The sequence below is a fragment of the Colletotrichum lupini genome, chromosome 1 (assembly GCF_023278565.1).
Source record: "Colletotrichum lupini chromosome 1, complete sequence".
Lineage (NCBI taxonomy): Eukaryota > Fungi > Ascomycota > Sordariomycetes > Glomerellales > Glomerellaceae > Colletotrichum > Colletotrichum lupini.
In genome coordinates, this window is record NC_064672.1 from 7,317,218 (window position 1) to 7,341,662 (window position 24,445).

Here is a 24,445-nt window from a genome sequence, read left to right on the forward strand (position 1 = left end):
CCAAACAACGTCGACTTCATCCGCCACTTTGCCATGAGAGATCGCAGCTCGCCCTTCAAGAGTCGAGACAAGAGTGTATCAAAGAATTTCGACTTGAGTGCAAGTTCACAATGGAAGGTCTTCTTCACCAGACTCGCTCACAGCCTTGGCCTTGCTTCGTAGGCCCGGTTGATGCACGGGGTGCCGTTGTTTCGTGAGACACGGGGAATCTGCAAGCATCAACATGGGGCCCCAAATCGATGTCTTGCTTCTGTTTACTGGGATATGCAGCCATCCTTGTGGCTCGGATATTGACTAGCTCCTTCAAAGACGCTGGCCCGCCCATGAAGGCCATTGTGTAGGCCATGTCTAGCCAGGGCTTCGACGACATGTGGGTTTCATCGAGTGATGATTAGCCTCACTGGACATCTTATCTTCACAAATAGATATTGTGGGATATCTGCATATGCCGTCTCGAGAAGTCTGGGCCGCAGGAGAGAAGCAGCTGTATGAATGCGCGTCGCTGCGGACGTAAAAACCATCGTCCGATGCTGTTTGTCGTTGGCTATGGAAGCGCTGGTGTTGGTTCAGTGTCGCATTCTCTTGGAGACAGCCCCCTGAGACGACCAAGGACGGAAAACATTGCAGACAGCAATCCCAGATATGCGCATCGCCAACAAGCTGTCCACTCGCATCTACGTCCCGAGCTCTTCCAGCGACGAGCCGCCGCTCTGCACGCTTGCTTCCCAGCCTGTTTTCCTTCGAGCTGCCACTCCTGTTGGCTGCTTGTCGTTGACTTGCAGCTCACGCCTTCATCTTATTGGTGGCCTTCGACATTCTCACCACACGATGCCCACTCTGGACGGTAAGACAGGCATTGTCGTGCCGCATCACCGCATACAATGTCCGACCAGGTCGTCAGCTGCTTCGTTTCTATTCGCTCCCCGAGTCTGAGACCAGTCGCGCCCAGCATACTCGCAGCAGTGGCGGTGATCGAGAGCAACCAGACAAAGTGCCATTTCTCAAATACCCCTCCACCTTGGTCTTCCTCCATGGTGCTATCGTGGCTTACCAGAGGCTGGGACTGCACTTTACGCACTTCCCATTGGGAGAATATCACCCCTCGTTTCTCCTATTATGGGCAAGCCCGTTATCCAGAGTGCTGACACTCTGACAAAAAAGCCACTTTAGAAATCCCATCATCCCAGAGATGCCCCCGTGGAGCCAGCTGCGAGCCAAGGCCCTCCCGTCACACATGCCCGCAGTCTAGGAATCCGTCCATTCCCCTCCCAAACAGTCCATGATCGCCCTCTTCTCTTCCATCTTCATCTGCATCCACCCGCTGTCGGGTCGATCATACCTAGCGAAAAGAAGACAGACACGCACGCGCGGTATCGAGTTCAACTTGACGCTGCCAGCGCGAGCTATACGGCCGACGGGGTTTCAAGTGAACGACACGCGCTTTATTCAATCACTTCTCCGTCTTCGTCGTCCCTCAGCCCTACTGCTGTGCCCCCGATCGCCGATTATTATATCGTGGGGTGTGACTGCTTGTGGTTCGGTGCTGTGCTGTACACACCCGCTCAGCCCCCCGGAGACACACCTGCGGTTGGGTCATCTCGATCCTCCTCACGCCTCAAGGCACCAGCATAACTTACCCTCTTCACAAACGACCTGGCCAGCTCTTCAAATTACTCGAGTCGAAAGATCTTCCAAACACTCCTTACACCGCCGCCGATCTCTCAAGAACCTTGCGCTGTCCTTCGTTCGATTAACCACGCTCAAGACTCTCGACAAAACGCTCGCTGATCCGAAGGATCTTAGATGATTGGCGAATCCCGTAATCCAGTTGCACCGCTCAACTATTGTGCTTATTCATTCGATCACCGCCACCACCATGAGGGCGACAGCTTGCTCGCTTTGCGTGCTGTACTTGGGGGTTGACTTGCTGGTCAGGGCAGTCGAGGGGGCGGAATTCAAGAGACGAGATGGGGTGCACCGCCTTGAGAAGGCACACGTCACGGTCTTTCACGACCTCAATCGAAGGGGCACAACAACTTGTGCGACCGGATACTCTGCTTGCCCGTCAAGCTTGGATGGAGGGTGTTGCGCTTCAGGCTATGCATGCGCGACGGATTCTTGCTATGCGACCACAAGTGCAGCGCAGACTTGCGCAGGAAAACCTGGATATTACCAATGTAACACGGTTTTGGGAGGTGAGTTGATTTGGTTCCCAGTACCTGTCTTGGAATCGTGAGCTGACACACTTTGCCCAGGCGGCTGTTGCCCAGAAGGATATCAGTGTCAAAGAGGCTCAAATTGCGTTCCAGCGTCTGGAGTCATATACTCTCAGTCGTGTCCGGCGAGTTACTACTTATGCCCAGCTAGCTTGAGCTACGGCTGCTGTCGAGACGGACTGGGCTGCGCCGTAAGCGCTTGCTACTCGACGGAGCCCTCAACTGTCACGGAGACGACGACGATTACAACGACGAATGACGCCGCGCAGGCGATAACCACGACTGTAACCGCAACTGCTGTTCTAACTCCCTCAAGACCTACCACGGCGCCAATAGTAGCAACAGGGGCGAGCGACCCGGACCAAGTTGTGTTCAAGTACTATCCGAGCACTGTTCCAAAAGAGCAACCTATCTCGAGCGGCGATGGCAACAGTGATGGATTGACTTCGGGGCAAATCGCGGGTATCGTGGCTGGAGGAGTTGGCCTGCTCATTATTGTGCTGGTGACTGCGTGGATCATCATTCGGCACCTCAACAAGGTTGTCCAGGCAGTCGAGACGAGCAACAAGGGGACCTCTTCAGGGGCTAAGTCACGCCCTTCGATGTATGAGTTCAAGCCAACACCATCAGAGGTTGATGATTTGAGCATAGACCCGCTCATGATGTCTCCTCGGCCATCACACCGCAGATATGATTCCGATACGACTGCCGACTTCACGCCTCCATATCGCGGCACGCCGGGGTCCGGTGGTGACTATCAGGCAGTACCGCAAGGGTCAGGGTCCGATCGACACGCTAGCTACGACTCAGCATATACAGGAGGCTACTTCGACGTGGCGCCAGACAGGAGTCAGCGCGCAAGCCAGGGATCGAGCGCGTGGGTCGGACTCCATCGCGGAAGCACGGATTCACAAGGAACCTACGCGCATCTTCGCCATTGGAGCAACGCCAGCGAAGCAAGCAGCGACCACGGCAGTGCGGGTACTCGGACGCCACTCCAAGAACTCGACTCGACGCCATATGTGCCGGAGTTGGCCGCTTCTCCCGTCCCAGACGCCGTGGCAGATACGCGTCGCCGGTCAGGGAGCGGGCTATCGGGCATGAGCCGGCCGCCTGCGGTCCATCAGCGGCGAAGGAGCAGTGAGGGAGGCCACGGCAGAACGAGGAGTGACAGCTCTGCTCCAGCTGGGCTCAGTGTTGTGAATGAGGCTTCAGAGCTCATCGGCCACTATGGCCCGACGGATCGAGCGAATGGTCAGACGTCGAATGGGAAGTAAAGCTGCGTTCAGTGCATAGCTTTCCTATGACTATACTTCGCTTCGACCACATGCCGTCGCAAGACTACGGAGTCAGTCACAGCATGGCTTTCGAGCTAACGCAAGATTTGGAGTTGGAAGCCAGACACCAGACGATGCTTTCTGACGCTGCAAGGCCGTGGAAGCTTGCATCTCTTTCTTGGATCCTTGATCTTTCTGTCGGTCCGGACAATCATTATGTAGTTATGATGTCCTGGCTGACCTAATGGGCCTCCATGGGCATTACCGAAGAGGCATCTTAATCACTAGGAAAGGCAGCACCTCATACTTCTTTGGGGATAGAAGTGGTTGATGTTCAGTCACGGACGGTTGGGAACAGGAAGTCCTCCCGGTGGACGCGGCACGAGGGAGATGGGGATGGTCGTTGACCGCTCAGGATTGAGAAATACGATATAGAGAGCGGATGGCGTTTCTAACGGCAAGGGACTCTGATGCCGACTGGTGAGCACCTCACCGCGGAAAATTGCGGCAAGGGCGGGCTTACTCTGGCGCAAAGTGTTTGGTCTTGTTTATCCCAAGTCACAATACATGATACCTTTTTTTTTCTTACTTTGCAAACCCGCACTGAATGCTCCGGATGCCTCGCTTTTCACACGTTCTGGATGCGGAAGTGAACCCCTCGACGAGCGGTGAGGCAAGAGTTTGCGATGTCGGTATGAGCTGCAGAGGTTCGGTTCCTTTCTTCAACGATAGGCTATATCATCATGTCTTGCTTTTGCTTTCGCTTTTGCCTTTGCCTTGATTCTTCAGAGTAGGAAGCTAGGAGTAGACCAGACGAGGCATTGGCCGTCTACGGTATCATCAATGCGAGCGCCTGTGCCTCTGATGCCTGAGCAGCATCACCGTAGAAGGTGAAGAACAACGACGTGATATTAGACTGATATGTAGGACCCGCGGCCCCGACTTTATCTGCGGGGTTATGAGAATCTCATACGGACGATAGTCGTCAAAACCGATCTCCTTCGGGGTAGCATCATAGCGAGACCGGAGGCTCGTCGGAAGAGGGGAGAGAAGTTACATTTCCCAATGAGTAGGTAGACAGCTTGGGCAGAACCGAACGCGAGACTTGCCTGACAATACATGGTTCCCTCCCACTATACATGCTGTCGATCATATCTGATGAGATGGTACCCCATCATCCTGCTCGTCGGGACAACAACAAACTCGCTTGAGAGTCGCTTCTGGGTCTGGCATGCGGAGGGTAGGGGGGAGGAGGTGAATATGGGGAGGCGGCTCTCCCGTGGGTGACAGCATGTCGGCTCCTCGGGATCTCGAACGGAGCCCCAACAACTTCATTGAACAAGAATCTATGGATACATAATTTCTTCCGCGGACCGTGGGTTTGGAGTCGAAGCAAGAGGCCGAGAAGGAGACTAGACCTCGGGACAGACTCCTCCGTCAATCAGATGCGGCCTTGATCAATCCTTGGAGGAAGACGCACGTTGCTCAGACGGGGCGTTAGTCCGCACCGGGGATAGCAAGATGGGTAGATACCTGTCACTGAGGAGAGGCGGTGCGAGGGAGGTGCATGCTTTGTGGTTCGAGGGCTGGGGGAACAGCGGTGATGGGCGGGGAAAAGAAGCTGGGGATGGCAAGAGAGGGCACCATTTTGCTTCGCGGAGATTTGATGTCCGAAGAAATATCCTGGGGAAGCTTGCGAGGGGAAGGAAGGAAAACTTGGAAGGGATGGGAGATGATTATCACGGCCGGATAAAGTGAGCTTGTTTACTAGGAGGAACGGCGTGCTTCTTGTTGGATGCACTTGACCCTTGTGCAAGGCAGATGAACTCGAGGCCGGTGTCGGTATTGATGGGTTGGCTACCTGGACTCATGTCTCCTGAACTGAGTTTCCAGGTATTGATTAAGAATTCTAAGTCAAAGGAGAACACTTCAACTTGGCCCGTAGCGTTGCTCAACCATAAGGCGTTGCCCATGGCCTTGTGTATCTCGACTTGAGGGTAGAGAATTTTCACTGTTTGTACGTGCAGTCCCGAGGAGCCAACAGGTGTTCAGAGTTTTGACATCTGGAGGAGCGCAAGCTAGAGCATAATCAAGACTAGGAAGGTGTCTCAAGCAATCTCCCAAGACACACGCGTATCTTTCGTAGGATTTAAACCTGGGGGATGGGAGGAGCAGGGGTAATGGCGGCCAACGGTGAACAGAGCAGTGAGCTTTGCGATAGCAACAACGTGCTTGTGTCCGCCAAGTTGCTGGACTTTTCCATTCACCGAGAGGAGCCCACCTCGCTTCCTGGGCTGGCGGAGGTTTGTCACATACCATGGTCTACACGTGCTATTAGAGCCTGGTTCAGCGGCTGGGAGGTGTACATGTGCCCTGAACGACTGGAAAAGTTGGCCACAGCTTTCCCATCTCTTCGACTCTTTGTCTCTGAATTTTTCGCAGCTCGGCGGGCCGGAGATGGGACGGGTGGGCTTCTTACTTGACCTTACGTAGTAGGCTGTAAACGGGAATGATGCGCCGATGGGGACTAGCCTTATTGATGGAGTTGGGCCAGGGTAGAGAGAAGATCGAGTGGCGACTGGAGAGGAGGATGAGAGCCTAAATACTCAATCCTGGACTATTCGAACTCAAGTCATCGGCTAAGCAGGTGTGAATCAATGTAAAAGGTCTTGAAGGAGACTTCCACGCCGTCGCCACGTGCCACTCCAGAAGGAAGGTCAATCAAAACAACATCAACGGCCTTCCTTGCAAAGTAAGGAAAGATAATGATGCTTAAAAAGCTCGAAAGGAAAAAGAGAAGAAAAACTCGGGAACGGTGGAAATTGGGAAGCTTAGTCCAGCAAAAGGCCCCAGCCGGCGCGAGACCAACGAACCAACCTCCACCCACGCTTCTGGGCACGCCCCCCAGTTGCTCCAGCTGCCTCTTTCGGTGAAGCGGGCTTGCTCGGTTGGGGGGATTCCCCTTGTTAATTAGCTTTTTGGCTCTCGCCGCTTCTCGCTCTCTACTGCGTAGGAGTAGTTATCGTTGGAGGGCCCAGCCGACGACTCGAGGTGTGCCGACTTGGTATCTGACTATCTGTTGATGATAGAGGAGGATTGGCGGTGATAGTAGGCAAAGAGGGAAGTTGAATTTACCTTGTCCCAACGGCCAGCGCCGATGAGATCGAGCGGCGCGTTCCTGGCGCCGTTTGGCCGTTGGGAAGAGTGGGAGACTATGCTGTATCCGTTGCTGATAGCCAGCCTCCGGCTCGGGAATGGCGCCGACCAGGTTGACGAGCACTCTTGGTGTGTTTAGGCACAGACATTTTGGTCAATCGTCTCCGTCCTGATAGTGTCTCTCGATAACCTGAAGGCCTGAGCCAGTCTCAATACCATTAACAGCGGACGTTGACGGTGACACCGTAATTTGCGCTGTTGGTCGGTCAGCAGAGGCTGCCAATAGAGACGGGGTCAGGGTTACAGCGCAAGGGAGCTACGGCGCTGCCAACCTCTATTCTGGGTTTTTGCCAGGCTTTTTTCCCAGGTGAACACCTTGACGACCGTCGCATGGCGGACGGGGGGTGGTACAGTGTGTTTGCTGTCATGGGTCTCGGCTTGCGACGCTGATGCTTTCGATAGCTCTGTCCTGCGCCGACTGGACGGTGGACCACCCGACAGCAGGCGGCGGACCCTTGAGGTGGGTTGTGCGCAAGCACAGCTCATAAGCATAAAAGCTTCAAGGAGTGCCCTTTCCGTTCTCCCCCAATTGCATGGCCATCTCCGGCTATCGGGAGGGGAACATCCCCCCTCCACTCCATGGGCTGATGGGCAGGGCGGTTGGCAGGTCTAGGGAATCGCCTAATGATACTTTGTACACGAGAACGGATTTTCCGGGCTGAAGAGCTTGTACCGCGCGGGTGAGGTTAAATCATTCGTTCCTTGGGTTGGTTGGCCTATCTCCAGTCAACTACCGAATGAGACCAAGAGCCTTTGAAGAGTCTCAAAACTTCTAAACGAATGCAGGTTATGAGATCTTTGTGCCAACGAAATTTCCATGACTTACGTTGTTCCTCATGGAGGCCAATGTGCGGTTTGAAGAGAGAAAAAGAGCGAGATGGTGACCGAGGGTCGCATCGGATCATCACCGACAACATCATCGCCAATGCAGGTCGGCGGCGCGGCCCTTTAGCGATGTGTTCCAATTGGCGGGTTCCCTGCCACTAACGATTCCTATCCAAACTTGGGCTCTTCCTTTTTCCTTTCTCGCTGCACTTTTCTTCGCTCTTGACTTTGCTTTCGCTCCCCGTCCCGTCATCAACAATCAACTTATAGAGCCCATGTAACTCCCATGACCTTGCCTGCATACCTTAACTTACCGTCTCTTTGCTTTGCTTCTCCTCATTTCCCTTCTGCATATCGCATTTCCCCGCGCTGTACGAATACACACCCTGCCGGAGGCTGTGACGCTGCACCCTGCCGACAGCCGTTCAAGTCTACTCTTCCTGTGCAGACTCGAGCCAGTTCCGAGACGGTGATACATTGAGGCACGGCAGTCCAGATCTATGCTTCTTCTCCGGCCTTACCATCCAACAGTTCACTTATCAATACGTTGCTAGGATAAGCTATTGACGGATGATCAAAAATGCTTCCAACAACGCGTTGCTTCTGTAATCTCAGTAGTCTGGTCAGCTCCCCCAAGCACTGGCAGACTGAGAAGTTCGAAGCAAGAAACAGCTCGATGACTGGTCGGACTTCTCTTGTGTTGTTTGCCTGCAGCCATAGTGCTTTGTAGCCGTACAGCAAAGTCAAACTCGCGCCTGAACGGGTGATCTAGGTATCCGTACCGTCACACCTCGGCGTCTCCCTGCCAATCGCCTCCGCCCCTTGTGCTTCCACCGCCCGCTGCCGCCCCAAATCTACGACATAGCTGAGGACGCCTTGAATTCTTCTACGACGCCAGAATAGCAGAGACAACAGCCACAAGCTGACTCTCGCTGTGCCGTCACTACCAATTGCAAGCCGGTCACGGAAGCCCACCGGCCAAGCCGCGCGTTGTGCAGATTTCGATAGCGTTCATGAGAGTCGAGCCGTTTGCCCAACATGACCCTCCAGATAACCTCCCTTGTATCCGGCCGCGAAGTCAAACCAGAATGTGATCCTCGCCCTTTGTCTCTCGGCGAAGCAACCGGCGTCGCCCCCGGGCATCATTCATAGGCTCTCCAGGAATTCCCGACGTCAATACTAGGGCTAGGCCGAATCAGACCAGCTTCCCCCGCCGTAATAGCGTGGGCAAGGGGGCGTTGGAAAATCAATCTCGAGGTTCCCACGAGGGCGGAAGAACACACGCGTTTTGTTTCTCATCGGAATACTAGCCCTTCGTGCCCTTGAAATCAAATGTCACTCTCGGCCTTGCTCGTCAGCTAAGAGGTACCTCTCCTCCCAGTCTCGGCCCCATCCTCATGGGCCAACCTTTGCTGCGGATACACTGCGCTACTTCGCACGCTTCACCTACGATGCGCATCTTTTCATGTTCCTGCTGTTCGCCGCCTGCCCACACTTTCTCCCAACCTGCCTCATGCGGATGTCCAGCCTGCTGATAGGTGGGAATTGCAACCTTCTTCAGGAGATGGGCTGAACGGGCTGGAGCTACTGCGGTTCGCTTCTTCCTCGCTTTTCCATGTTTCCCTACAGGCTCCCCCTCTTTCGACCCCTGGTCCTGTCTAGTGCTCAGGAACAGGGTGTCACTGTACCGGGGGAGCCTAGCTCTCCAATATGTCTCTTTGGTAAACCCACGATGCTTGCTGCCCGTGGCTCTTGGAATAACCACACTCCCACCCCTGTCGGTTCATCCCAGGTCCCGGTCGATGACCCGCCCTTCCTATCGCCGCCTCTTCTGGGCGCTGCTCAGAATGGGCGGGTGAACTCCGCTATTCTTGTGGCTGCTGCTGCGGTTCGTATTGAACCAGCCGGCTGGCTAGCTGTTTGCTGTACTTCGTACCAAACTTGCTCGCATCTGCGTCCCAGTTCTGTTAGTCCCCGTCTGCGAGGGGCAAGGGACCCGGTTCCCCCAGTCCAATTCGAACCAGTCCACCACTAAGTCCCAACACCACTCGAGGTCCCATCCCGCATCTCACGGATATATATCACGGTGCCTTCGTCTCCATGTAATCGTTCCCTTTGCCTCCCTCCTTTCCCCTTTCCTCATCCACCGACTTCCTACCAGATCCATCCAATCAACTCCCATCCATCTCTTAGGACCTCAGTCGATCGTCTCCTCCAACCGTCAAAATGAAGGCCGCCGTCATCTTCTCCCTCGTCAGCTTGGCTCTCGGCTCCGTCGTCGAGAAGCGCGCCTGTGCCGGCAACAACTGCAACCGTCAGGTCACCGGTACCCGTGACGGCCTCCTCCCCATCACCTCCCGCCAGGCCGACTGCTCTTCCTTCATGCAGGCCACCGTCACCCCCTCCCCTACGTATGTCGACCTCTCCATCAGTACAGTACCTTGGTGATTCCTTATAGACTGACTCTCTTCATCCAGCACCGTCACTGTTACCGTCACTGCCGCTCCCGCTCGTCTCCGCCGCAACGGCGAGATCGCCAACCGCCAGGTCACCGCTCTCCCCACCCTCATCCCCGCCTACGCCTCCTCATGCGGTGACTCTGCTGCCTACTCCTCCGCCTGCTCTTGCTGGGGCATCACCGCTGTCACCACTACTGCGCCCAAGCCTACCGTCACTGTCACCACCACTGTCGACTACTGCGAGGGTGAGTTCTTGCCATATAGGTACTCCAACTAGCCAAAGTTTTCAAGATGCTAACTTGTGACAGACTTGTAAACGTCTCGCTCGACGTGGAGATGGAAAGTTTGAGGGGATGAGAAAGGTCATTCATCTGTTTCTCGAGGCTCAATGTTGAGGAAGGGAAAAGGCACGAGGCTGTGAGAGGAGGCCCCAGTCGAGCTTGTATAGGAACGCACGGTCACCGCCGCCGTCACCTTCGGATCTCGCAGAGATCTCCTCGATTACGAATTCAATGGACTTGATCACTCATTCATTCGATCTCTTCGGGACCCTGCTTCTAGCCTTGATCGCACTTTCGCCTGCGGCACGTATGAGCCTTGGAAAGCGGACGACACTTGAAGGGCCTGGTGGTTTGGAGCGATTTATTACGAAGGGAAAATGTTTATGACCAGTTTGATGGGAGACATGACGACCAGCTCTGACTGGCATTCGTCTGTCACTGTTATGATATTCACATTCATGTGTAATAATTAAGACTAATTCGTCCTTACTTCGCGAGACACTGCCTGATGACTCCACGATCGCTGATGGATGGGCATTGATGTGTTATCGAATTCGACAGCTGTCGATGCTTGAGACGGGGCGCTCATTGAATGAGACAAGACAGCCGCAATGACAAGAGATATTCATCAGTCCTGGACGACATGTCTCTGACCCGCCTCACTTACTTATTCGCGAGCCATGTTTTACACAATTGAGTCTTGGAAGGAGAGGGCAACTGATCATTTATTGCTTATCCCTAGCCTTATGCATTGCTTCTTTCTTCATCAATGTCTTTTAGTCCAGTTCCCAGGTCAATAGGATCTGCACAGGTTCTATGCGAATTTGAGCCGCAAGTCTTGACTCCTCGAACGTTAATCGAGCCGCAGATTGCGGGATACCCGTTCCCCTCGGATGCCCCTCGCCGGACGGGGCACATTATTCCAAGACGCCGCGCAAATGGGTCGCTGTCAGTGTCGATCTTTTCTCCTCATCCGAACTCTGTTTCGAGGTTACCCACACATATTCCCAGCATTCCCCAGAAAATGTTTCGAAACACGTATATCCCACAGCAGCGGATAGACTCCACACAACTGCGGTTGTTATTCTCGCGTGGCTTCGGCCAGGGGTCCAGTGTAATGGTGGTGATAGCAATAGTCGGAGTCCACCACGTCCTGTTCATCCCTTGCGACAAACGCAAGCGTGACGATTCACCAGCCCAGGGCAATGAACTTCACGGAATCTATACCCAATGTCTGTGATTACGCAACGACATGGGTCAACCGAACGAGGCTTCGTCACCTTATGAGTATTGCTCACGATTACCGCCCACAACCCGGTATAAGTGCGCGTCGCACGACAAAGTCGCGCATGTGGTCCATCGCCATTCTTTACAAACCCCGAGACATTTCCCTCACTTTCTTCAGTCCCGCCCTTGACGCCAATTGCTGTCTACCGATGTTTCTCTTGGCCCCCTTGGGTAGTGTCCTGTCGCCCAGCAAGCAATATTATACCCGATCGACGCCCTTGTTTTTTATCGCCCCTAACCGTGAACCTGCATTCCTATGAGCCTAGCAACGCCCCCTTCAGAAGTCAAGCTTATCGGCACGTCAGCATAAGGGAATAACCTTGATGATAGGCTTACACCAAATCCTTTTTGACAATGTCAACTCGACCATGATACCGGCGGTCCCGCGGGGCAGTGAGCATTCCAAAGGTCAGCACAACGTTTCTCTCCTCTCGCGGCGAAGAAGACGAGCGTCGTCATCAACAGTCTCAGCTGGCGACTCGCGCATGTGCGCCTACCGCCCACCCGCCGGTCCGCTCCCGGCGGCAGCTGACGACATCGACGACTGGGGCGCCGATTTGAGCACGTCGACAGTCTCGGGAGCATCAGTCCCTTGTCTACGGCGTATTTCTAGCAGATAATTGTAATCGCTCCTCGCCTGGGGATCTAGCAGCCAACCCTAATATCCTGGTTGAGGCCAGCTCCTCGCCTCGTTAGATCCGCAATCAAGGCACAACTCTGTGGGGTTCTGGCAATGTTCTTGAACTGGCGGCAGTAAGCTGAACGTTGTGCTAAGAAAAGAGAACTTATTGAAAGTTCCGGCCCGCTGGAGACAGTATGTGCTTATTGCGAAGACCTTTTCTCCCGGATCTCACAACTTGGCGGCCCATATGATTCGCCCCAACAGCGTTGGTGTTTTCGATCGTGGACTGCGCCACCGTCGATCCATGGGTTATTTGACTTCACCACGCGGGACTACGTGGACGTAAGGTACTTCTACGGGCTCACTGTTTGTATAGTAGATGAACGAGCAAAGATCTAAATGGCAATAAAAGTCCTATTTCTTTCGCAGCCTTAGGCGGCTTCGAAAGTCTGATACTAGAAACAACCAGTCCGTCTTGGATCTTGATTTGAGCCTCCGTATCGTACCATTACTCTAAGTCATGCAACTTGATGCAATGTAAAGATATAGCTTGATTTACTGATGAAATCATCTATATAGCAAAGTATGTTACCTATCATCTAACATCCAAGGTGAGGCAACTGCCATCGCGGCCCTCTAGTTCGGTAGATATGCCAAGTTGAGACTGGCATCAATTGCTACTAATTACTCTTCTCAAAGAGCCGAAACTATAACAAATCCGAATCTCGTATGAATGAAACCACCGAAAGCTGACGATCTCCGTGCTGCCAAATCCTATTACTTATCGCACCGCGACATCAATTACCGCAAGAGCCACTTCAACAGTTCTCTGCATCGCGACATTACAGAGCTCACATAGGCAAACTGACGCCCTGTTGAGAATGTGACTGGTGCGAAGTACTATTCTTCTTCAATCGCCTTCTGGTTGAGTGGCTCGTACATTGGACGCCAAACCTGTTTCCAAGCCTGTGCGAACTGCGCGGCGGTTGGGAAATCATCTATAGCGCCACCAACATACTTGGCCCAATCCATCAGATGGTTCGCACAGGCCTGTGATCCAGCAAAACATTCCAACCAGAAACATCTAAAACTACGTCAGCTCTATATTCTCATATGTGATCCTAGGTAGATATGTGTTGAACTCGGCTCACTTGTGGAACTGTTTTGCTTGGGTAAGGCGCATGCTCTCGATGGCGACTTTACACGCCCACACGCAGGTGACCTATTAGTTGCGGTGTTAGTCAGAGGCAACATCATGTCATGATTCATGGAAAGCTTCTGTCGAGAACAGAGGCGAGCAGATTACAATGAGAAGTGTCATAGCTGATGTGGCGCCTTTGACACGCCAAGAGAATGGAATTACTCACGCAGCAGGCAAATGAGTCACTTATGGCTACAAGATCTGCCCTTTCGGTGAGATTGAGGGCAAGTTCACGGATCTCGACGTCCGTCGTTCTAGTGAGCCCAAGGAAAAGAGCGAGTCAGTATTTTTACTTCGCAAACAAGGTTCGACTAGAGCTATTGACAGCCTCTCTTAGTCACTTGGTTTACTTACTGTGATTCAACATCACGTCGCGAGTTTGAGATGCCATCTTGCCTTTCTCCGGTTTCGACAAGCAATCTTTCGAAAGTAGCCCTTCCAGCGTTCATTGAGTCGAGCATCAGCATTTCGTCACTGTCTGTGATGGTAATGGCTGGCTCAGGGACGGTTCTCTTGAGTTCCTGGTCCTCGGTATCACTGGTGATACTCCGGGTACTACCGTTGTCAATGACGCCCGCTAGTGCCAGGGAGAGGCACAAGACATTGCAAATGAAGATCTTGAAGAACTGCATGTTGTACTCTCTGAAGAGATCGGGTGATACAGGTAATGTTGGTAAAGAGGTAGATGATGCTGCAGTTCTGTTGTGACACTACCTCAAGGTTCGCGGGAACTGGATTTCATTATATAGTTGAGGTTTCACGTCTGATGTCGTAGCTCCGATCACCTCATCCTAGAAAGAGATGCTTCAGTCGGTAAGCTTCCGCTGGCTGAGGTAAGACCGAAGGGACACCGGTTCCTCAAGTTTCCAGTTCGTGTGTTCAGTCTCCAGTTCTGCGCCCTCGCACGCCTATTCTTGAATACCTAGTTATTTTGGACTCGAAAATCGGATTCTCTTCCCGTACCAGGATTTGACACACCTGGAAACAGCATCTCAGGACGACACACGATGGCCATGAGATATGGAGTCAACACCCAAACAGCGTTGTTTGTCCGTGTATGCATTATGTTGTCTTAGGTTGAAAGCATCCAGGAACTACTGGTGTTGATGTGTTATCTCATTTTCTTGCCCCGAAGATTGACATGTTACACAGGTAGTGACACAAACTTCATCTTCCAGTGAAGTTCCGAGTGAAGGGATCAAAACGAAGACCTGGTCCCGGAATAGTTTGTGGCACGGCGGGTAGGTTTACTTTAAACAGTTTGCAATCGAAGAAGTAACCCTCAACCTCTCAAGCCACGCGCTGGCTTGAGCGTGCAAACTGGCCTACGATCTCGTGATATGTATGCCGAGATGAGCCGGAGGTAGTGAAGAGCAAATATGACTTTACTAGGTATCGTGCTAAACAATCAGGAATGCAATCTATCACGCAGCTGAGGCAAACAGTCGAGAGGAAATCTCGCAGACAACACTGGCAGAACGACAGTTTCGTTCGTGTAAGCCATGAAACATGTGAACAAAGAAAATTCAATACTTGGCTGTTTGCTTAGTCAAGACTATGCCTTCATTTAGGTGAGGTTGGTTTGCTGTGGGCTTCGAAATCATGTGTTTGTCAATCCAGCTTATCACCAGATCGGCAATCATCATAGCAAAGATGTTTGGAGCCAGGAGAGGTCCAGCGTCAAGGATATCTCCTTGATCTTGCTTCATGATTGATTGAACATCAGGCAGCAAAAGAAATATTCTGCTTTGGATGCGACAACATACTTCAGATATCAGCCTTGGCCAACTCCGCACGCACCATGAGATCGAGGCGACAAACGTCTGCACGTTCTAGTTAGTCTGGTGCTTGAGATGGTCGCTCTCGGATGACGTAGTCATCCCACCAAAACTAAGAATAGCTGGAATAGCACTACCCCAGGAGTAACTTATCTCGAATCAGTCCGAGTACACGTAGTGAGCACTCGTATCTATATAAGTTCTTGACCTATGTCACCTCTCTTTGTAAATGTGTCTCTCATCCACTCATCTCATCGAGAAAGCCCCCTCATTTTTGATTCAATAACTTCACTTTCATCAATATGAAGCCCACTGCTTTCCTTGCCGCTATGGCGATTGCCAGCTCCGGTGTCAATGCCGACTGTTTCCCCAATGGCATGATCGGCCACTATGGCACATGGCTCAAGCAGAAGGTTTTAGCCTTGAACGCGGACCGTCTTGCTCTTGCCTGCATGGCTATAGCCGGTTCAGCCAAAGAGTCTTTCGTTGGCGAGGAGAGTCGGACATACTGCATGCAGGAGGCGGATGGCTTGAAGTGGGACTTTTCCATCAAGGTACTTGGATACGCAGCGATGTCTTGCATTCTTGTTCTTGCATTGTGCTTCTCATTTCAATTGAGGTGTTCTAACATACGATTATAGAACTTGAACACCGGCAAACGAGTTTTAGGACAAGCCGAGTGCATGTCTGGGCTGTCGAAGGAGGCCTATGGTTGCTACAGGGGAGGTAAAACATCCTATTGGAATTGGCAATACATGTAAGTTCGTCCTCGACTCCCAATCTTCACAGTGACCCCAGAGGATCTCTCTTTAACAAGTGTCTTATAGTTCCGATCCCAATGCCGGCAGCTGCATTGGAAAATAACCGGGCTCACCTACTCGCTCTTTCTCTTGATGTCGCGACTGCATTGTCTTTTTCTTCCTTCATTCGCCTGATCTATAGGATCAGAAGCTTTCTATCTACTTAGTTTCATGAGGTTACTCTCAATCTTGAATAAATTTGTCTTTGTATTATATGAGTGAAACCTGTCAATGCATGTGTATGTGCCTATGGTAGCAAACTTGAGCCGATCAAGTCCTGAGTTATGACTCCGCAACACAAGTTTACGAATATGCGAGTAGAGAATCGGGGTTCAAGAACAGCATTGAGAATATCTCATGCTTGATCGCAAAATCCATTTCTGAATGACCGTGTTCCTCAATTTTGGCGTGACGAAGACATTAACTGGGGTATCGCCGAAGTCATGTTTTGATTCCTGTCAATTCAAGTTTCAAGCCACCGATGATGACATCTCACCTGCTCTTTCTATATGCAGCCTTTGCTTACACCCCCAAAGCTGATAAGTCTTGGCCTAGACATCAGCAGGAAGAACTTGACAAACAATTCATCACCAAAACTGATCCCGAGGTAAGCTGCAGGCTAAGAAACATACTTTTTCAATGTTTTAGAAAGCAGCCTATCGTATCTGCCCGTAATCTCGGTGAGTATTCCAGTAAATCTATCATTGGGCCATTGCCGCAAGACCGAAAGCAGCTGAGACGCCATGGCTGGCTGAGAGCCCCGTGCTTACTCTGTCATTCCGGCTTCTTTCCCGAAGAAGAGATATCTTATGTTGATATGCGCCACCATTACGAATCTGAAGGATATTTTACAGGCAACAGTTCTGCCTGAAACTTGGCAAAGGTGTCGCAATATTGTGTACATAGAAACATGCATGATTTTTCCGGAGTAACAGCTATACATATATAATCCATGTTCTTGGTGTCTACTAGCCATCCACTCCGGGGTTATCTGTGACAATTTCATACCTAAATCACCAATCATCAGACTCACTCACTCTCAAGATGTCTTCAGATGGAACTCAAGGACCCGTGCTTGTCCACGGCATCAAGGCAGACAATCCAGGTATGTTTTCATGACAATTGGTATAATCCGCCTCTGTGATTCATAGCTGACGTCCCAAAGCCAAACCTCCCGTGCGCATGGAAGTGCGCGACATGATCAAGGACCATCCTGATCAGTGGAATTTGTATCTCTTGGGCTTGGAGAGATTCCAAAACTCGGTACCGGAGAGCGCGCCTCTCTCCTTCTTCGAGATTGCAGGCAAGTACAAGTTTTTAATTTGCGTCAACATGCATCAACCCCCCAATAGTCTGGCGGCGAGGATATCTGCTTGTCACTTAACAAGTATTCCCCGACCCCGACGAGGAGTCATCTTTTGCCTTTTGGCCAGATGAGCTAAAGTATTCCGCTCTTAATGGCACCCATATCGTTGTTTATACACTGTGACGTTCCCGCCCGATTAGATTAATGCACTGGAGGCTAAAATATATGGAATGAGGATTGTAAGGTTCTGACTTTAGCAGGTATTCATGGGCTTCCGTACAAGAAATGGCCAGACAGGGACTGGAACAACAAGATGGTCAGAGTCGACAATGATTTCGGCGGATTCTGCACTCATAGCTCGATCCTCTTTCTTACTTGGCACCGTCCATATCTCGCTCTATTCGAGGTAAGCTCTAACACCCACCGTCAAAGTGACCCTTTCTAACGTGGCTCAGGCCGAGCTATACAAGCACGTCAACGCTGTTGCCAACGACTTTGATGAGAATGAGCGTCGAAGCGACTATGTGAAGGCGGCCAAAGACTTCAGAATGCCATACTGGGACTGGGCTCGACCTGACCTTGGAGTCTTCCCAGCAGAGGCTACATCCCAAGCTAGGGTCCAAGTCAAGCGTCCCCATAATAACCAGAAGGATTCTCGTATCGACCCAAACCCACTGGCAACCTACAAATTCCGAGAGTCGCGCACGAATACGAGCATCAATCAGGTACTTTTATCTTTAGACCATCGCTATGTATGCGTAATGCTGATCGGCGCTCTTAGTTCCCGAGGGTCGGAGGCACCATTCGCTACCCTGACCAGCCCAACAACAACAGGATGATTCAGAGACTGACACAGTTTTTTTCTGGAACAGACCCTCAACAGGCTTCAAGAGGGAAGAACCTGACGGAGCGTGTCATCTTCATCCTTCAGTCGTATCGTGACTTTGGATCTGCGTCCCACAATCGATTCAATCCTCCGAAGCAACCAGGTCAGCCCAACTTTGCCGAATGGGGGAGTATTGAAGATATTCATAATGCCATCCACACCTACTCTGGAGGCAGTGGGCACATGGGCAACCCAGCAATTGCCGCGTTTGACCCCATTTTCTGGCTCCATCACACCAACGTCGACCGGCTGTTCGCTATCTGGCAAGCTTGCCACGACAATCCCAATGATCCATCGACCTATGTGACTGACCAACGTGCGGGCGAGAGTTGGGGTAACTTCATCGTTAAAGCCGGTGACCCGGAGACGATCAAAACCCCGCTGGCTCCATTTGCCCAGTTGGGTACGAAGGACAATCAAGTCTTCTGGACGTCCGAGGGTGTCAGATACACCACTGAGTTTGGCTACGTCTACCCGGAGACTCAGTCCTGGAAGTTTCCCACTAAGGAGTCCATCCTCAACGAGCTGGATCGTGTGTATGGAAAGGCCGCCTCATTTGCCAACATTTTGAGAAGTGGCGATGAAGACTTCAAATCCTCCACCGAGGAGTTCAAGAGTCGTGCCAAGGCACATTTGAAGGCCGAGAACTCTCCAGTCTCGGCCTCAACCTTCTCGCTGGCTGCGGAACAAGATGATCAAAAGCCACTCCAAGAGGCCAATGAGCTAGACGTATTCAGTCTTCCCGAGGGTCGTGACCTGAAGAGCTTGATCGGTACCGACAACAAGTACCTCGAATGGCTTGTCAACATCAAGGCCGAAAAGGCTGAACTCGGAGGCAACTACGTTGTCCACGTGTTCCTGGGCAATCCCGACGACTCGGTTCCCTTGTTGTATGTGACCAACCACTCTCACGTCGGTGCCTTTGCCACCTTCGGCCAAGACGAGAACACCTCGTGCAAAAACTGTCAACAGGGCCGTGCTTCAGGACAGAGAATCACCGGCCAGGTCCCTCTCACTCTCGCTCTCGTCGAGCGATATGTTGCCGGCCTGATCGATAGTCTTGCACCGCAGCATGTCATCCCTTACTTGCAGAAGAACCTCCATTGGCGTGTCACTTTGCCCAATGGTGATCTCCAGGCCAGGAGCAATCTCAACAACCTTTTGGTCAGTGTCGTTACGAATGAGGTGACCATTCCTAGCAACCCTTCGGATCTTCCACGATACGCCGATGAGGTGATTCCTCAGCCAGATGTCACCACTAACCGTGCGGGAAGTGGCCGCGGCGATGGAACTGGTTATGATGGTACCAACTTCTAGTTCAGAGACAGCTAATTTGAGCATTGAGGCAATGGACCAGGAAATATGACTGGATGATGAAGAAACAATACGCTGATTATTTGCCGACATTTTCGGCTGTCGAGCTGAGGGCCCAGTTGACCAAGCCTCTAGCTGGAAACTACAAACATTTTACTATGTCGTCCTAGACTCAGTGATGGGATAATCCAATGCAGTTGAAATGCTAGCAATTCAATCTAGTTACGTTAAAACACAGTCTTTCAGATACTTCCACAGTGATGTTAAAGAGCGCAGAAGTCATGGCTCTACAAGTGTTCAATTGCAAAAGATGAGGCGCATCATGGATAAAACTATGTCTGTTGGGGTGATAACGTGACCGTTGAGGTTCGCCTGGCTAAACAGGTTATCCGGATCTACAAGCCAAGACTCCGCCTTTTTGCGCGTTTGCTCTAACAGACACCAACAGGAGCGGCTGGGAATTGACTGGTGAACGACTTTCGCTTTCTGGTTAGAGACGCAAAAGAGCGGGCCAAATCGGTGGCTCTGAAGTCACTGCAACTCGCTGCAACTCAACTTCAAAGGGTCTAGAACAGTGGATTCGGACAGGGGTCAGGGGACAGGGTGGCTTAAGGTTCTCGATCATGCTGTTGGAACATGGTCTTTTTTTCTCTTTGCTCTGCTCTTTTGGCCTCTTCCCCCCCCCCTCGATTCTGTCTTGTACCCATGGACTCATGCAGTCAGTCATCCTCCTCCTCTTGCCTTGGCGTCTGTGATTGCCCCCGGGGTAATGAATAACCGAGGCGGTCGGATATCTTGCTGACAGCCCAGCGACATGAGAATCCATCCATGGCAGTGTTGGTGTGATTTTCTGCCCCCCCCTCTGTCTGTTGTGTGGTTGGTTCAAAGTGCGAAGTGCGGCTTGTCCAGCACGAAACCCCTGTCGCAAGGAGCTCGGAGGGAGTCCGGACGATTGGCCGGCGATAGCGCACGTTGTCTGAGACCAGCGCGACGCCCAGATGGGGTTTTTGGTCTCGTCAGCCCGGTGCAAACCGTACCCAAACCGCCAGTTATCCGTCTTTGCTGATCTGAAATAGCCTGACAGCTGCCACGAGAGCCACTAAACAGCCCTCCGTGTATGCGATTTGGCGGGATTCCGATACACTTACGGTCAACTAGCCCACCGCCGATGACGTTGCCGGCTCCGGTATCCGTACATCTTCTCGTTTTCAACGTCGAAGGAAGCCCCCCACAAGGCTGGTTCCCTCTCGAGTATGCACGTCCCTTACTCTTTGGATGTTTCGATCGGGTCTCAACAGTGTGGTTGGCTGCGACTACGAGGCGCCACGGACGACACGAAGGTGGACTAGAGCCAAGCTTTGCAAAAGATGGCTAAGCAACGGCGGCCCCTCTACAACATGGTTTTTAAAGACTCACAGACATCAATACTGCCCGGTGCTGCCTGGGAATAGTGGGCAGATACGTGTATCCATCACGGAACCCTTGCTGCCGATACAGTCCCTTCCCCTGGGCGTGAGATATCCGACAATGCACGGTTCTTTAGAATCACCTGGGTAATAGCGGAACCTGTCCTGTAAACAACCGTAGCATTTGCTTATTTAATCTTAAATCTAGAGGCACAGCTGCAGGTTGCGTTAGGCAGACCGTTACTAGGCTATCTACTCAGTCAGTTGGCGAGCGGTTTTGATGTGACGGACAGGGGCCGCTCGGCCGATTCCGCACGTGTAGGCCGTCAGATGACAGGGATCGTGAGTGTCGCGATGGGTGAGCGGAAAGCCGCTAGTGTAGGATCCGGCATGACGTCCGGCTGCGCGGCAGTCTCCAGATGATTGGTCTTGAAGGGCCCTGGGCGGGCTCAACAAGCTTAAGATGTCGGGCGAGCAACCTGGCAGGGTTCAAGCAGAAAGCCAAGTTGGAAAGATGGGTCTCTGGAGGAGGAGGACAAGAGGCCCAGAGGGTCCCGAAACACCGTACCGTTGAGCAGATCTACCACATTCAGTCTCCAGGAATATTTCTCGGGTCGTGTTTTGCCGTCGATCTCTCCCGACTTCGTATCCGATCAACGCAAGGAACAAATTTCGATAGGCTTCACTTTGGATGACATATCGCGCCAACTTCACGAACGTACACGAGCTCTTACAGCCACCTTTTTACTCACGTTCCCGTATCAAACGCCGCGTGAAAGCTATATCCCTCACCGCCAGCAAGAACTCTTCGGATCGCACTCATGATGCAGAGTAAGCAGAGCCGGGCGAGGCAATTTCCCACGGCAAAAGCGGCCTTATCCAAATCATCAGGCTTGGCTTGCTGCATCTTTTCGTGCCGTCGTCCAGCGGCACAGCAGGCACAAGAGGCCCAAGAGACACAAAATGGCACAGCAGACAGAGAAACCACTCTAGACGTTGGAGACCGATATCCACACAGCCCATTTGTCCAGAGACACATCCAACGGCGTCTCACAAAGCACTCACCCCCTGTTCTTCTCATGTAGCCCTATCAGGCAAGCGCCCTTCGTAACCCTGTCCGAGACGAGCAGGCCCCCCCCCTGCTTGTCTGTTTGACGGTGGGAGTTTGAGGCCGTGTAGTTCCAGCCGCATGTACCGCCTACCGTTGGCCTACCTGCCTATCTCGCGATGGAGTCAGGTTGTCGCCATGCCAGGGGGTCATCATGGACAATGGCGTACAGCGCCAGAGAGGCGGTACCGTGGTCGCCCTGGCCGGTTCGCAAGGCAGAAACCGACATGATGGGTAGATATGTGAGCCATACTTGACATGGCCCCCTCTCCAAGTGAAGGAGGCCACGATACATAATGCAGCGGCCGCGGCCTTTGGTCTCTCTCATGTGAAATTGTGGCTCTCCTGCAAGATCTGTCAACTCTGATTTCCGTGTCGATCACACTTGACATCGACGACTTGATCTGCGTGTCACGCAAGCTCTTGTTCGCCGTGACGATGAAGTTCACCACCTGTCTCGCCGGCCTCCTGGCCGCAGTTACACAAGTACAAGCGGCGTCCGTCTTTGCCCACTTCATGGTATGTTCACCTCTGATGCTGGCATCCCTACCAGGTCCTTGACTTCATCGTCTGATGTCTCAGCTGCTAACATACTTCGCCAGCTCATCAACACCAAGAACTACACTCTCAGCGAGTTCGAAGATGACTTCAAGATCGCAAAGGATGCCCACATCGACGCTTTCGCCCTTAACATGGGCCTGACGGACCCTAACACCAACTCGTCTCTCGAGACTGCCTTCGTCGCCGCCAAGAATGTTGGATTCCAGCTCTTTTTCTCCTTTGACTACAACGGCGGCTACCACGGGGGTAAGCCCTGGCCCAAGGAGACTATTCTGGACATGACAGAGAAGTACTTCAAGCTCGACGAGTATTTCAAGTATGCCGACAAGCCCCTCGCCTCGACCTTTGAGGGCACAGAGAACGCCGAGGATTGGATCGAAATCAAGAACAAGACAGGCGCTTTCTTCATCCCCGACTGGTCCTCCGTGTCTCCCGAGGACGCATTGGCACTAGGAAACGGCGTTGCTGATGGGCTGTTCAGCTGGAACGCGTGGCCAGTCGGTGACCAGGACATGACTGACAAGAGTGACGCTGCGTATGCTTGGGCCCTGAAGGGCAAGCCTTACATGATGCCCGTATCCCCCTGGTTCTATACCAACCTCCCTGGCTACAACAAGAACTGGGTGTGGCGCGGCGATGACCTCTGGTACGATCGCTGGAACCAGGTGATGGATGTGATGCCTGCGTAAGTCAATTTTGCAAGAACTATTGTCTCCCTCTTATCATTCGAGTAACTGACAATCGATAGCTTCGTTCAAATCATCTCCTGGAACGACTACGGCGAATCACACCACATCGGCCCGGTCCGCACCAACGCCATGGAGGCTTTCGAAGTTGGCGAAGCCCCCTTCAACTACGCCCTCGACCATCCCCACGACGGCTGGCGCCACTTCCTCCCCTACCTCATCGACAGCTATAAAGCCGCCGTGGCCCCTTCGATCAAGGACGAAGCCCTTATGACATGGTACCGCGGCTCGCCCGCCCTCTCTTGCAAGGACGGCGGTACCATAGCCAACGCAGTCACACACGACCAAGAGACCCTGACGGCAGCCCAGGTTGTCCGTGATAAGATCTTCTACTCGGCCCTCCTAACGTCTGCAGCAGAGGTCACCGTATCCGTCGGAGGCAAGGCGCAGAAGGGCAACTGGACCTCGACCCCTGATGGCGGCAAGGGGGTGTACCACGGAAGCATTCCCTTCCTGGGCACCGGTGACGTCGTCATCACCATGACCAAGTACGGGACCGAGATCGCCAAGATCGATGGGCGCAAGATTGCAAACGAATGCCCTGGCGGCTTGACCAACTGGAACGCCTGGACGGGCAGCACGAATGCCCTCCATGTCGACGATCCGAGCCCGTCACCCACGCAGACTGGAGGTGGTCCTCAATCCACAGCCAGTGACAACGACTCTGGGGCATCCAACCTCTCGCAGAACGGTTTGGTATACGTTATCTTCGCTCTCGTCAGCTTATCTGTTGCTGGAGTGGTGTGAACGGGTCAGCGACTGCGATGGCTGGGACACACCAAGATGTCAATATCCGAACGTCTCTAACCCACTGGGAAACTGCGACTACGACTGCAAGACATCTCCTTGGGCTCAGTCAGATCTTGGAGACAAGTTGACGCATCAGACTCGACCAGTCTCAAACATGGGCATAACTTCGTAAGTGTAGCATTGTCAGGCCTCGTTCTCGTGCAAATGACTAACACATACTTCAATAGAGCGTCTCAATTTGGCGTCGAATCTTCACTTCTCCTGTTCATGTTTACTTCACTAGGCATTTACAGCCACATTCACAATTTTAATGCACGAGTTCAGGAACGATAGCATTATGAAGCTTTATGATTTTCAACTGGCAATTTTCATGTACAATACCAATACCCCTCTAAATAGAACTAGA

General features: G+C 52.4%; 11 protein-coding genes across 11 annotated transcripts; 9 read left to right on the top strand and 2 right to left on the bottom strand.

Moving 5' to 3' along the window:
• Positions 1 to 527: 527 nt before the first annotated feature.
• CLUP02_02090 (uncharacterized protein) lies at positions 528 to 3,738 on the top strand (the record flags this gene model as incomplete). The annotated part of the gene is made up of 11 exons (XM_049281124.1): positions 528 to 564; positions 641 to 844; positions 894 to 1,104; positions 1,171 to 1,243; positions 1,277 to 1,488; positions 1,567 to 1,744; positions 1,804 to 1,908; positions 1,941 to 2,195; positions 2,256 to 2,334; positions 2,391 to 3,470; positions 3,557 to 3,738. 11 exons carry the CDS (start codon positions 528 to 530, stop codon positions 3,736 to 3,738), a joined length of 2,616 nt encoding a protein of 871 aa, XP_049137081.1.
• Positions 3,739 to 8,572: 4,834 nt separating this feature from the next.
• Positions 8,573 to 9,107, top strand: CLUP02_02091 (uncharacterized protein; the record flags this gene model as incomplete). The annotated part of the gene is made up of 2 exons (XM_049281125.1): positions 8,573 to 8,662; positions 8,916 to 9,107. 2 exons carry the CDS (start codon positions 8,573 to 8,575, stop codon positions 9,105 to 9,107), a joined length of 282 nt encoding a protein of 93 aa, XP_049137082.1.
• Positions 9,108 to 9,149: 42 nt separating this feature from the next.
• CLUP02_02092 (uncharacterized protein) lies at positions 9,150 to 9,569 on the top strand (the record flags this gene model as incomplete). Its single annotated transcript, XM_049281126.1, has 1 exon — positions 9,150 to 9,569. The coding sequence occupies one exon, from the start codon at positions 9,150 to 9,152 to the stop codon at positions 9,567 to 9,569; it is 420 nt and encodes a 139-aa protein (XP_049137083.1).
• A 191-nt stretch (positions 9,570 to 9,760) lies between these two features.
• Positions 9,761 to 10,350, top strand: CLUP02_02093 (uncharacterized protein; the record flags this gene model as incomplete). The annotated part of the gene is made up of 3 exons (XM_049281127.1): positions 9,761 to 9,945; positions 10,012 to 10,257; positions 10,302 to 10,350. The coding sequence occupies 3 exons, from the start codon at positions 9,761 to 9,763 to the stop codon at positions 10,348 to 10,350; spliced, it is 480 nt and encodes a 159-aa protein (XP_049137084.1).
• A 693-nt stretch (positions 10,351 to 11,043) lies between these two features.
• CLUP02_02094 (uncharacterized protein) lies at positions 11,044 to 12,700 on the top strand (the record flags this gene model as incomplete). Its single annotated transcript, XM_049281128.1, has 7 exons — positions 11,044 to 11,222; positions 11,286 to 11,415; positions 11,471 to 11,737; positions 11,828 to 12,148; positions 12,258 to 12,314; positions 12,377 to 12,525; positions 12,613 to 12,700. The coding sequence occupies 7 exons, from the start codon at positions 11,044 to 11,046 to the stop codon at positions 12,698 to 12,700; spliced, it is 1,191 nt and encodes a 396-aa protein (XP_049137085.1).
• Positions 12,701 to 13,083: 383 nt separating this feature from the next.
• CLUP02_02095 (uncharacterized protein) lies at positions 13,084 to 14,016 on the bottom strand (the record flags this gene model as incomplete). The annotated part of the gene is made up of 4 exons (XM_049281129.1): positions 13,084 to 13,267; positions 13,335 to 13,405; positions 13,551 to 13,638; positions 13,739 to 14,016. The coding sequence occupies 4 exons, from the start codon at positions 14,014 to 14,016 to the stop codon at positions 13,084 to 13,086; spliced, it is 621 nt and encodes a 206-aa protein (XP_049137086.1).
• Positions 14,017 to 15,464: 1,448 nt separating this feature from the next.
• CLUP02_02096 (uncharacterized protein) lies at positions 15,465 to 16,026 on the top strand (the record flags this gene model as incomplete). Its single annotated transcript, XM_049281130.1, has 3 exons — positions 15,465 to 15,716; positions 15,804 to 15,919; positions 15,990 to 16,026. The coding sequence occupies 3 exons, from the start codon at positions 15,465 to 15,467 to the stop codon at positions 16,024 to 16,026; spliced, it is 405 nt and encodes a 134-aa protein (XP_049137087.1).
• Positions 16,027 to 17,006: 980 nt separating this feature from the next.
• Positions 17,007 to 19,471, top strand: CLUP02_02097 (uncharacterized protein; the record flags this gene model as incomplete). Its single annotated transcript, XM_049281131.1, has 3 exons — positions 17,007 to 17,067; positions 17,701 to 17,993; positions 18,050 to 19,471. The coding sequence occupies 3 exons, from the start codon at positions 17,007 to 17,009 to the stop codon at positions 19,469 to 19,471; spliced, it is 1,776 nt and encodes a 591-aa protein (XP_049137088.1).
• A 620-nt stretch (positions 19,472 to 20,091) lies between these two features.
• Positions 20,092 to 20,534, top strand: CLUP02_02098 (uncharacterized protein; the record flags this gene model as incomplete). Its single annotated transcript, XM_049281132.1, has 2 exons — positions 20,092 to 20,186; positions 20,288 to 20,534. The coding sequence occupies 2 exons, from the start codon at positions 20,092 to 20,094 to the stop codon at positions 20,532 to 20,534; spliced, it is 342 nt and encodes a 113-aa protein (XP_049137089.1).
• Positions 20,535 to 21,247: 713 nt separating this feature from the next.
• CLUP02_02099 (uncharacterized protein) lies at positions 21,248 to 21,454 on the bottom strand (the record flags this gene model as incomplete). Its single annotated transcript, XM_049281133.1, has 1 exon — positions 21,248 to 21,454. A coding segment is annotated over one exon (207 nt), but the record flags the coding sequence as incomplete, so codon positions are not given.
• Positions 21,455 to 22,136: 682 nt separating this feature from the next.
• Positions 22,137 to 24,036, top strand: CLUP02_02100 (glycosyl hydrolase family 71; the record flags this gene model as incomplete). The annotated part of the gene is made up of 4 exons (XM_049281134.1): positions 22,137 to 22,188; positions 22,335 to 22,501; positions 22,585 to 23,228; positions 23,292 to 24,036. The coding sequence occupies 4 exons, from the start codon at positions 22,137 to 22,139 to the stop codon at positions 24,034 to 24,036; spliced, it is 1,608 nt and encodes a 535-aa protein (XP_049137091.1).
• Between the last annotated feature and the right edge of the window lie 409 nt (positions 24,037 to 24,445).